At 52.2% G+C, this 12,329-nt stretch overlaps 1 protein-coding gene across 5 annotated transcripts in view; it reads left to right on the top strand.

Annotated features, from left to right (window-relative positions):
• Positions 1 to 12,329, top strand: part of ACOT7 (acyl-CoA thioesterase 7) — a 109,382-nt gene that overhangs the window by 43,252 nt on the left and 53,801 nt on the right. For all 5 annotated transcript variants that reach the window (XM_013970256.2, XM_018060440.1, XM_018060439.1 and 2 more), the window contains one exon: positions 8,962 to 9,079. In XM_013970256.2, coding sequence (XP_013825710.1) covers positions 8,962 to 9,079 — 118 coding nt within the window. The remainder of the gene's footprint in view (positions 1 to 8,961; positions 9,080 to 12,329) is intronic.

Genomic DNA, 12,329 nt, shown 5'->3' on the forward strand with positions numbered 1-12,329 from the left:
CACGACAGGTCGGCAGGGCCACGCTCCCCCTGAAGGCTCTAGGGGAAAGGGCCTTCCTTTCCTGCCCAGCATCCGGGCTGCAGGCAGGGCCTGTGTGTCTTGTCACAGCGTCACTCCAGGCTCTGCCTCCGTGTCGTGTGGCCTTTTCCCCTCGTGTGTCCAGACCTCCGCCTTCCTCTAAGGATACCAGTTATGGGAACACAGCCCTGATAATAACCTCACCTTAACTTGACCACATTTGCAAACACCTTGGTTCCAAATCAGATCACAGTCACAGGTTCCAGGGTCAGGCTTTAGCTGATCTGAATTGTGTCAGGGGACACAGTTCAACCCTGTCCAGAGGCTCCGGGTCGGGTGGGGCCTGGCCTGGCCTCGGGGGACCTGGAGGAGCAGAGGCACAGGGCCTGCCCTCAGGACACACAGACGTGTGGGGAGCAGGGTGGCTCCTCTGGCCTCCCCGTTGTCCCTTGCCTGCAGTCAGTTCCTGAAACAGCTTCTCCCACTCTGTTCCCCTGCCTTTCTCCCGCCCATAGGAACCAGCAGAGATGGTAGCCTTGCTGTGGTGAGTTCAGAGAAGGCTTTGCTCAGTACCTTTGTTTCAGCTGTGCTTTGAGTACATTTTAAAGACTGTGGATTTATTAATATTTGACATGGTTGACATGGTTTCGTGGGGCTTGCGGGATCTGTGCTCCCCGACCTAGGATCGAACCCGTGCTCCCCGCATTGGGAGCAGAGTTTTATCAACTGGACCACCAGGGAAGTCATTTGACATGGTTTTAAATTCAGAAGGCACAGAGGTGTCACTGTGACCTTCCTCCAATCGCTGGTTCTCCTCTCAGGGGCCGTGGAAGCTTCTGGTTTCCCGGGCCTCCCCTCAAGAGTGGTCTCCACCGGGCCTGCAGGTACGGTAACCCGTCTCCCATCATTCTGAGCCTTTTCTCATCTAATGAGGCTTCTCTGAGACCCTTCCTCCCTCTTGCTTGAGGCTGTGCACTCTGTCATGTAGGTGTAACTTAATCTAACTAGCCCCTTATTGGCGGATTTAGGGCACGGCCCGCTTTTGCACGTAAAACAGCTTTTCAGTGAGTAACCTTGAACACGCTTGGTTTGGTCATGTGTGGAAGCATCTGTAGGGTGAATTCCTCTTGATGGGACGTCTGGCTTAGAGCAGCCCATGTATCTGGAGTTTGGGTGGATGACGATAAAGCTGGTTGCCCTCTGGAATTTGGTGTCTACTTAGGCTCCGCATTTGTCCACGAGTCGCCTTTCTTCATGGGGCAGAGGTGGCATGTTGCCGGGACAGGCTGGTGCAGGCGAGGTGGAGGGAAGGTCCAGGTGGGCCCAGCCAGCAGTACTGGCCTGGGCAGGTGCAGCCTAGAGCTCCAAGAGGCAGTGAGAGTTAGGCGAGGAAAGTTCCAGACCCCTGAGGGCTTCAGAGGCCTTGCTAGGGAGTTGAATCTTTTTTTTTTCCTGGTTGCCCCACGTGCCATGCGGGATTTTAGTTCCCTGATCAGGGATCGAATCCATGCCCCCTGCAGTGGAAGCGTGGAGTCTCAACCACTGGACCGGCAGGGAAGTCCCGGGAGTTGAATTTTTCTCCCATAGGAGGGGCCCCGGTGGGTCTGGCAGGGCTGTGGACTCCTGCTTAAGAAGACTGACTCTTGGGGCAGCAGGGTGAATGGTGGGCTTGGGCTGGGAGGCAAGACGTAGGCAGAGAAGCCCCTCCATCCCCAGCCCCCGGGTGACTTCTCACACACCAGCCCTGACTCAGGGTCTCCCAAGGCCACCCTGCCCCTAGGACAAGTCCAGGCTCTGTCTCAGTCCCAGGCCCGTGTGACAAGCTCCTGGCTCCATTCTCCAGCTCGTCTTCACCCCCATTCTCTCCCCCCAGGGGTCACTGGCCGGCTTTGGGGGACCACTGTCTGTTTCTGTACCTGCTGAGCTCTCCCATCTCTGGGGTCTTCTGAGATACCACCTCTCCTTGGAGCATCCCTCATGCCCCACCCTCTGTCCCTGGCTCATCTGCTCCCTCTCCAGGACTTGACCCAAGTGTCACTTCCTCTGAAGTTTTCCCGACGCCCCAGTGGGGGGTGGTTGCACCATCTGAAAGTGATTCTATGACCCAGGTGTGTGTGGCTTCCTTCCTGCTCTTGTCATTAGCTTAGTGTCTGCTTCAGAGGTTAGCAGGGAGGAGGCGGTGCCTGCTTTGGTTAGCCGTGGGCCCAGCCCTGGCCAACTCATCCTGTGGTTTGGGGCAGGAGTGGCAGGAGTGGAGGGGGAGAGGTGGTGCGTGACAGGGTGGTAACATTCCAGATGCCACTGCTGGGAGTGCAGGGAGAGAGGAAGATGGTGGAGAGGATCTTGGGGTGCGTAGGCCTGGTCATAGGAGGCAGTATCCCTGCCACTGGCCAGCTGAGAGGACGTGGGGGATGGGGTCACGGGAAGGGCTCCCTGGGCCAACTGTCCACTTTTCCCTGGACCTTCTGGGGTTCAAGGATTGAGGGAGTTGCAGGTTGGCATGGGCAGAGGGGCAGAGAGAGGTGGGAGAGAGAATGGGGCATACAGTCCCCCCAGGATGGGGTCAGGCCCACCACCTGCTCTGCCCTCCTGAGCTGGCCTGCGTGGAGGCCATTTCAGTCGGGTGCTGCCAGTCAAATTTCAAGAGATTTCACATTAAACTCTGGATTGCCGGCTTCTCTAGAAAACTCAGAGCTTTGGTATCCTCAACTCGAACCCCTGCACGGACGCAGCTGGCCAGCTGTGAGGGCCAGTACCACCCAGTACCGCCCCTTCACCTCCCTGACCAGAGACCAGTGGGCAGTGCCGTGTGGCATCGTGCATGCTCCACTGGGCTGTCTTTGTTTCTTTTCTGATAGAGAAGAGGAAAGCGAAACACTTTTCATCTCTGTGTCTTTGCTAAAAATGGGAAAGCGGGAGTGCCACCAAGGGGCCACACGTTCCCCTGGCTGCCCTGGTTGCTCCCACTCCTGCCTGCCTGGAGGTGACACGCATTGCGGGCATTCAGGGGGAAGTGAGTTGAGGAAGACCCTGCCCAGCAGCTCCAGAGCTCTTTGGAGGAAGGAGGGGACAGAGGGAGGGTAGGCAGGTGCGGGACCATAGCCCTGGCGTTGGGGTGGAGGTTGGGATGGAATCATAGTGACGCCCTGGGAGACGCATCTGATTTGGGGCTGCCGGACCTGGGCTCTGGCCCTCCTTGTTTGCACAACTGCAGAGCAGAGGCAGGGTCAGGTCCCTGGGGAAGGTTTGGGTCTGCACCGTGTGGGTGTCAGCTGGCTTGGGGGCCCTGGGACAGTCCTTGGGCAGGACCCGGGGTGACCAGGACAAGGGGGTGGGGGTGGGCCTGGAGCTCAGTACCCTGGGGCCCCTCCGGAGTTAGTGGGATGTTGGTGCTGTGGGGTCTGTCCAGACCCCCAGTGTCGCAGGGTGGCTCCAGGCTCGGTCCCACGCCCTCCTGTCTTGGAGGTGCCTCCTCCCCGGTCCCTCCCTCCTCAAGCCCTCCCGGATGTGAGCGCTTCCTCCTTGGCCTTGGGGCCCTCTGTTTGCTCTTCCTGGCCCTGAGCCAGCCAGGCGTGCACAGCCCCACTTTACAAACAGGCAGAAATAAGTCAGGCTCCCCAGACGCAATCTGCGTGGTGTAGAATTGTCCTGCCCTGTCTGGACCCCTGCCTGGCCCTTGGGCCTATGGGTAGAGGTCTTTACTAAGTTGAAAACAAATGCCAAGGAAAGAGTTTGATGTGGTTGTTTTGTTATTTGAATTGCCTACCTCTTAAACTTTAACAAAAGAAAGAGCTTAGTAGTATAAGTGGGAATTTTTAAAACTCAAAACATTAAAAATATTTTCTATAACATTTTTTATTAGAGGTTACTTTTTGAGCAGTTTTTGTTTTTGCTGGAGCCTAGTTCCCCACAGTGGAAGCAGTCTGAACCCCTGGACGCCAGGGAAGTCCTCAGAGCAGCTTTAGTTTCACAGCTAGTTTCACAGCAAAACGGAGAGTCAAGTGCAGAGGCTCCCGCATGTCCTCTGCCCCGCATGCACAGCCTCGGCCTTTATCAGCAGCCCAGCAGAGAGGTGCATCTGTCGCAGCCGATGAACCCACAGTGACGACTCCGTGTCGTACCACAGTCTGCAGTTTACGTTGCGGTTCACTCTAGGAGTTGTACATGCTGTGGACAAATGGGTAGTGATATGTCCACCATTCCAGAATCATGCAGAGTATTTTCACTGCCCTAAAAATCCTCTGCTCTGTCTTCTTATCCCACCCCCACCCCAACCTCTGGCAAACACTGACCTTGTCTTTTTTTTTTAAGTATTTATTTATTTGCCAGGCCTTAGTTACAACATGTGGAATCTTTTAGTTGTGGCATGTGGGATAGAACTCAGGCCCCCTGCATTGGGAACTCAGGAGTCTTAGCCACTGGACCACCAGGGAAATCCCAACACTGACCTTTTCTTTTTTATTTTTGGCTACACTGGGTCTTCAGTCCTTTGGAGATCTGTGGGAGGCTTTCTCTAGTTGCGATGCATGGGCTTCTCACTGCGCTGACTTCTCTTGTCGTGGAGCACAGGCTCTAGGGCTCTCAGGCTTCAGTAGTTGTGGCACAGGGGCTTACTTGCCCTGATGGCATGTGGAATCTTCCCAGGCCAGGGATCGAACTCACCTCCCCTGCACTGGGGGCTTTCCTGGTAGCTCAGCTGGTAAAGAATCCGCCTGCAATGCAGGACACCCCAGTTTGACTCCTGGGTCAGGAGGATCCCAGGGAGAAGGGAATGGCTATGCACTCCAGTATTCTTGGGCTTCTCCAGTGGCTCAGATTTTAAAGAATCCGCCTGCAATGTGGGAGACCTGGGTTCAGTCCCTGAGTTGGGAAGATCCCCTGGAGGTGGGCATGGCAACCCACTCCAGTATTCTTGCCTGGAGAATCCTCATGGACAGAGAAGCCTGGTGGGCTATAGCCCATGGGGTCGCAAAGAGTTGGACACTACTGAGTGACTAAGCACACACCCCTGCGTTGGCGCATGAATTTAACCACTGGACTACCAGGCAAGTCCAAACATGGACTTTTTAAAATTGTCTCCATAGTTTTGCCTTTTCTAGTGGTAGCTTATGGTGAATGGTGTCAGATTCATGATCTTTGAAGGAGAAAATTTCGCTTTGGGACCATAGACGCGGCTTCCGTCACTCTAGAGCTTCATGTGGCAAAAGCATTATTAAAGTAAAAAGGGATAGAAAAATCTTCTGACACAGACACCAGAAGGGGGCAGAAGAGTGCTCCCTCCACTAGTCTTAGCAAGACCTTATATACTTTATCAATTGGTTACTAACAGTAGATCCGAAGAATGCCTCAAGGTTGTAAAGGTCTTACAAGACACTCACGCGACATACATCTTAACAAGGTTAGCCAGAAGGAATGGGTTCCTGTTAAGAAGAAACAAGTCCTCGAGCAAGACACATTGATGTTACATAATCATTAGTACACAGTTTAAGGAAAAACATACCCTTCAGTTCAGTTCAGTCGCTCAGTTGTGTCCGACTCTCTGTGACCCCATGGACTGCAGCACACCAGGCCTCCCTGTCCATCACCAGCTCCCAGAGTTTGCTCACACTCATGTCCATTGAGTTAGTGATGCCTTCCAACCATCTCATCTGTTGTTCCCTTCTCCTCCCGCCTTCAATCTTTCCCAGCACCAGGGTCTTTTCAAATGAGTCAATTCTTTGCATCAGGTGACCAAAGTATTGGAACTTCAGCTTCAGCATCAGTCCTTCCAATGAATATTCAGGACTGATTTCCTTTAGGATGGACTGGTTGGATCTCCTTGCAGTCCAAGGGACTCTCAAGAGTCTTTTCCAACACCACAGTTCAGAAGCATCAGTTCTTTGGTGCTCAGCTTTCTTTATAGTTCAGCTCTCACATCCATACATGACTACTAGAAAAACCATAGCTTTGACTAGACAGACATTTGTTGGCAAAGTAATGTCTCTGCTTTTTAATAAGCTGTCTAGGTTTGTCATAACTTTTCTTCCAAGGACCGAGCGTCTTTTAATTTCGCCATCTACAGTTATCTTAGAGCCCAAGAAAATAAAGTCTGTATTGTCTCCATTTCCCCCCATCTGTTTGCCATGAAATGATGGGACTGGATGCCATGATTTTAGTTTTTTGAATGTTGAGTTTTAAGCCAGCTTTTTCGCTCTTCTTTCACCTTCGTCAAGAGGCTCTGTAATCACGCATGCCACATCTGCTTCATCTGCTTCATCCAACCGTGAGTGGGCAGGTCGGTTGTTTCATGTTTTGACTACTGTAAATAATGCCACGGTGAGCGTGGGGGTGAAGACACCATCTTTAAAATGCATTTCCGGCTGCCTTGGGTCCTTTGTTGCGGTGCTCAGGCATCTTGTTCCGGTGCCTGGACTCTCTAGTTATGGCGCATGGGCTTAGTTGCCCTTTGGCATATGGGGTCTAAGTTCCCCAACCAGGGATTGAGCCCAGGTATGCATTGAAAGGCAGATTCTTAACCACGGGACTGCCAGGGAAGTCCCGTAGATATCTCTTTGAGATAGTTATTTCGTTTCCTTCTGATGAGTACCCGGAAGTGGGGTTGCTAGTTCATATGGTAGTTGGAGTCTGAATTTTTTGAGGCATCTCCATGCTGTTTTCCACAGGGGCTGTACCAATTTACATTCCCATCAGCAGTGCCCAAGGGTTCTCCTTTCTCCACATCCTTGCCAACACACGTTTCTTGTCTTTTTGATGACAGTCATTCTGACAGATGTGAGGTGGTATCTGATTGTGGTTTTGGTTTGCGTTCCCCTGATGGTTAATGGGACTTCCCAAGTGGCACTAGTGGTAAAGAACCTGGCTGCGAATGCAGGGGACATAAGAGACACGGGTTTGATCTGTGGGTCGACAGGATCCCCTGGAGAAGGGTATGGAGGCCCTCTCCAGTATTCTTGCCTGAAGAATCCCATGGTCAGAGGAGCCTAGTGGGCTACAGTCCATGGGGTCGCACAGAGCTGGACACAGCTGAGTGACTTGGCAGCAGATGGTTAACGATGTTGAGTATCTTTTCACGGGCCTGTTGACCATCAGTATGTCTCTTTTGGGAAAATGTCCATTCCAGTCCTCTGCCCATTTTTTAAATGGATTGTTTTGCTTTTGAATTTTATGAGTTCTTTGTGTATTTTGGATATTAATGCTTTATTGGATACATGATTTGCAGATACTTTCTCACATCCCACAGGTTATCTTTTCATTTGACTGATGACTTCCTTTGCTGTGCAGGAGTCTTTTAGTTTGATGTAGTCTCACTTATGTATTTTTTTCCTTCTTTAACCTTTGTTTTTGATGTCAAATCGAAAAAATCATTGCTACGGCCTACATCTTCTCCTAGGAGTTTTCTGACTTTGGGTCTTATGTTCAAAGTTTTAATCTGTTTTGAGTTGATTCAAAAATCTTTTAAAATGAGCATTTGAGAAGCCAAATGAGGCTCCTTTCCTGTGCTCTGGGGGTTCCCCGGGCCACTCCCCGGGTGACCGTGGCTGCTGCCCTTGAGCCAGTGATGCAGGTGAGAAGTAGGGGTCCTGAGTGCCCCCTAGGCTGAAGGGGTGACTTTGGGGTGGGCAACAGGTCCAGACAGCCTTTGGTCTCCCCAGAAAATGGCGTCGGTGACTGAATGCTGGAGGCTCCAGCCCTCCTGCGGCTTCTGGCTGGCGCTTAGGGAAGGAGGAAGCAGTGCTGGTGAGTGTTCATGTTGCTCACTGTGTGCCAGGCTCCTTATCTGTGCCATCTCGTGGTTCAGTCTTTCACATAGTCAAGTGCGGTGATGCTGTTGTTCCTCTTGTACTGATGAGAATGTAGAGGTGGCTGGGTTTTGGCAGCTTGCTCAGGTCACCCAGCCAGTAAGACTGGGAGACGGGAACCATCTCTGAGGCTGCCTGGCTTAGCCTCCAAGTCTGGAAGGAGCCAGACCGGGAGGGCACTGGAGCTCCATGGCCCAGAGTTGGGGGTCCAGCCTCTAGGGCCATGCTGGCCAGCAGACTAGAGCAGGGTGGGTGGGCCCAGGTGATGCCGGGCACCTGGAAACTGCACACTCGCTCAGTGCCTGGTACCCATCTCCAGGCCTGAAGCTAGGGAGACAGAGTTCGTCAGCCAGACAGATTGGTATCTGGGAGAGGGCCAAGCTCCATGGGGTTGCCCGAGGTAGGAGCACCAGGCTGGCTTTCTGGGACTCCAGGGATTTCACAGGGCTTCCCTGCTGCTGACCTCTGCAAAGACATGGCTTTTCCTCTGGGGGAAATGGGGTGACTTCAGTCCCTCCTGACCTTGGGGAGTTCCCAGCTCTCAACTCCAGGGAACCCACCCCTCGGGCGCTCTCTTGGAGCCCTGGGGGCAGGCAGCAATCATGTTTTGTCTTGCTGTCGAAGGTCTGGATGCTGTGATTTGTTTGCAGTTCTCAGAATATCCGTGACCGCAGGAGGCCAGCTCCTCTGGGACTCCTGACAGAGACGGTGGTCCTGGGAATGTGTGCTTTCTCCAAGGGTCATAGCTGTGTCCTTGCTCATTCAGCTTTGTGGGTCACTGCGGGTCCTGGGAGCCAGGAGGGGCAGGCATGCTGAGCACCCCACGGCCGGGCTGCCTCAATGTCACTGTCATGGCCTTTGCAGAAGGTCCTCGCCATCCCTTCTTGCCAGGGCAGGGGCCTTCTCCCTCTGGCAGGCTGGGTGCCTGGACCCCAGGGCAGGAAGGTCCCCCTCTGCCCTCCCCCCTGGTGGAAACATGACCCTGCAGCCCCTTGTCTGGCCGTCAGATCAGCACCCCACAGTGAGCGGGGGTCCTTTTCCTTCTCTGGGAGCCATCAGGCCTTTGGAGGGCCTTCTCCCTGGGGTCACTGCTGTTCATGAGTAACATCCTGCCAGAGGCTCATCCTTTCTCTTCTCCCCTCAGGATCATGAGGCCGGATGACGCCAACGTGGCCGGCAATGTGCACGGAGGGACCGTCCTGAAGATGATTGAGGAAGCAGGAGCCATCATCAGCACCCGGCACTGCAACAGCCAGAATGGGGTAGGCATCTGGGGACCCTCCGCCAGCCCAGCCAGGGCTCTGCGAGATCCAGGCAGTCCCCTCCGCCCGTGTCGTACTCTGTGGGGTCAGGGCAGGAGTCTGAGTGGAGCCTGGGCCTGGAGCGTGCCCCTCCCTCTTCCGTGAGCCTTGGGGCTTCTGGAACCCCTGGCCTTGGACCAGGGACCCCTTGGATTGGCACTTGGTTTGGGGCTCATTGAAGGGAGGCTGGGGACCCCCAGAAACTAAGCTGAGAGACACCTTTTCAGCCCCTCTCCCTGCGTGTGGGGAGAGTTGTGGCTCCCTGAGTCTGAGAGGCCCCAGCCTCTCAGAGCCTGTGTGGGCGGCAGTTAATTCTGGGTGTCACATTGCCTGCACCCGGATCTGTCCCCTGCTTGACCCACCCTGGGTCCACTGGCAAGTCTGTGGGCTCTTCCCTTGGTGGCTCCTGCGCTGCGAGGCCTGCAGGCCTGCACCAGCTCCTGCCATGGTGCTGCTCTCTGCCCGCTGCCCAGACAGAGGCAGACTTGGAGACTCAGGGCTTCAGGGCAGCTGCTGGGCGTGCAGCCTGCCAGGTCCCGCCCGGCCCCCAGCCCTGTGGGGTCCTGACATTCTCTGAAGCCTGCCCTCGGGATCCTGTGGGCCTCGGCCAGCCACCTACCGTGCCCCTGTCCTCCAGTTCCACACTCGTATGGGCTGTGTGCATGTGTGCATGGGTGTGCACCGCTGTAAGGGTACGTACGTGCAGAATGAACCAGGCTGGGGTAAGTGTGGGGGGTGGACGTGGGCCTGGGAGCCTCAGTATGGGGAGGAGTGGGGTGGGTTGCGTAGTACCCTGCTGTGAGGGAGGGGCTCTCCTGCCTGCTCAGAGTTTAGATCGATTCAGTGCCCTTGAAGCTGGGCTAACCCGTCACATTCAGAGAGCGCCCTCTGGTGGCTGTGAGGAAGACAGGCCTGGGCCTGAAGGTCTGGGGCTGAGGTAGGGGCCGAGCCCCTGAGAGAGACTTTGAGGGTCCAAGCCAGGGCTGGCAGGAGAGGCTGGACATAGAAAAGGAAAAGCCCCAGGACTGGGAGTAAGGGACTAGGGGCTCAGGAGGCTGTGTGTTGTTCAGTCACTCAGTTGTGTCCGACTCTTTGCGACCCCGTGCACCACAGCACACCAAGCTTCGCCATCCTTCACCATCTCCCGAAGCTTGCTCAAACTTGTGTCCATTGAGTTGATAATGCCATCCAACCAGCACATCCTCTGTCGCCCCTTTTCCTGCCGTCAATCTTTTCCAGCATCAGGGTCTTTTCCAATGACTTGGCTGTTCGCATCAAGTGGCCAGGGTATTGGAGCTTCAGCTTCAACATCAGTCCTTCTGGTGAATATTCAGGATTGATTTCCTTTAGAATTGACTGGTTTGATCTCCTTGCTGTCCAAGGGATTCTCAAGAGTCTTCTCCAGCACCACAGTTCGAAAGCATCAGTTCCTCGGTGCACAGCCTTCTTTATGGTCCAACTCACATGTGACTACTGGAAAAACCATAACTTTGACTAGATGGACCTTTGTCAGCAACGTGATGTCTCTGCTTTTTAATATGCTGTCTAGGTTTGTCATAGCTTTTCCTCCAGGGAGCAAGTGACTTTTAATTTCATGGCTGCAATTACTATCCGCAGTGTTTTTGGAGCCCAAGAAAATAAAGTCTGTCATTATTTCCACTTTTTCCCCATCTGTTTGCCATGAAGTGATGGGACCGGATGCCATGATCTTCATCTTTCGAATGTTGAGTTTTAAGTCAGCTTTTTTACTCTCCTTTTTCACCTTTATCAAGAGGCTCTTTAGATCCTCTTTGGCTTTCTGTCATTGAGGTGGTGTCATCTGCATATCTGAGGTTATTGATATTTCTCCCGGCAATCTCGATTCCAGCCTGTGCTTCATCCTGTGTGGCATTTTGCATGATGTACTCTGCATGTAAGTTAAATACACAGGGTGACAATATACAGCCTTGATGTACTCCTTTCCCAATTTGGAACCAGTCTGTTGTTCCATGTCCTGTTCTAACTGTTGCTTCTTGACCTGCATACAGGGTTTCTCAGGAGGTGGTCTGGTATTCTCATCTCTTTAATAATTTTTCCAAGTTTGTTGTGATCTACACAGTCAGAGGCTTTAGCATAGTCAGTGAAGCAGAAGTAGATGTTTTTCTGGAACTCTCTTGCTTTTTCTGTGATCCAGTGGATGTTGGCAATTTGATCTCTGGTTCCTCTGCCTTTTCTAAATCCAGCTTATACACTTGGAAGTTCGCACTTCACGTACTGTTGAAGCCTAGCTTGAAGGATTTTGAGCATTATCTTGCTAGCATATAAAATGAATGCAATTATGTGGTAGTTTGAATATTTTAAGGCATTGTCCTTCTTTGGGATTGGAATGAATACTGACCTTCTCCAGTTCTGTGGCCACTGCTGAGTTTTCCAAATTTGTTGGCATATTGAGTGTAGCACTTTCACAGCATCATCTTTTAGGATTTGAAATAGCTCAGCTTGAATTTGATCATCTCCCCTAACTTTGTTTGTAGTAATGTTTCATAAGGCCTGTTTTGACTTCATACTCCAAGATATCTGGCTCTAGGTGAGTGACCCTACCATCATGGTTATCTGGGTCAGTAAGACCTTTTTTGTACTGTTCTTTGTATTCTTGCCACCTTTTCTTAATCTCTTCTGCTTCTGTTAGGTCCTCACTGTTTCTGTCTTTTATTGTGCCCATCCTTGTGTGAAATCTTCCCTTGGTATCTCTAATTTTCTTGAGGAGACCTCTGGTCTTTCCCATTCTATTGTTTTCCTCCCTTTCTTTGCATTGTTCACAAAAGAAGGCTTCTTTTATTTCTCCTTGCTATTCTTTGAAACTCTGCATTCACATGGATATATCTCTCCCTTTTCATTTGTCTTTTGCTTCTTTTCTTTTCTCAGCTATTTGTAAGGCCTCTTCAGACGACGATTCTGCCTTTTTGCATTTCTTTTTCTTGGGGATGGTTTTGGTCACCACCTCCTGTACAACGTCTTATGAACCTCTGTCCATAGTTCTTCAGGTACTCTATTAGATCTAATCCCTTGAATCTATTTGTCACTTCCACTGTATAATTGTAAGGGATTTGATTTAGATCAATCCTGAATGGTCTAGTGGGTTTCCCTACTTTCTTCAGTTAAGTAGAATTTTGCAATAAGAAGGTCATGATCTGAGCCACAGTCAGCTCCCAGTCTTTTTTTTTTTTTTTGA

The sequence above is a fragment of the Capra hircus genome, chromosome 16, assembly GCF_001704415.2.
Source record: "Capra hircus breed San Clemente chromosome 16, ASM170441v1, whole genome shotgun sequence".
In the NCBI taxonomy this organism is placed as follows: Eukaryota; Metazoa; Chordata; class Mammalia; order Artiodactyla; family Bovidae; genus Capra; species Capra hircus.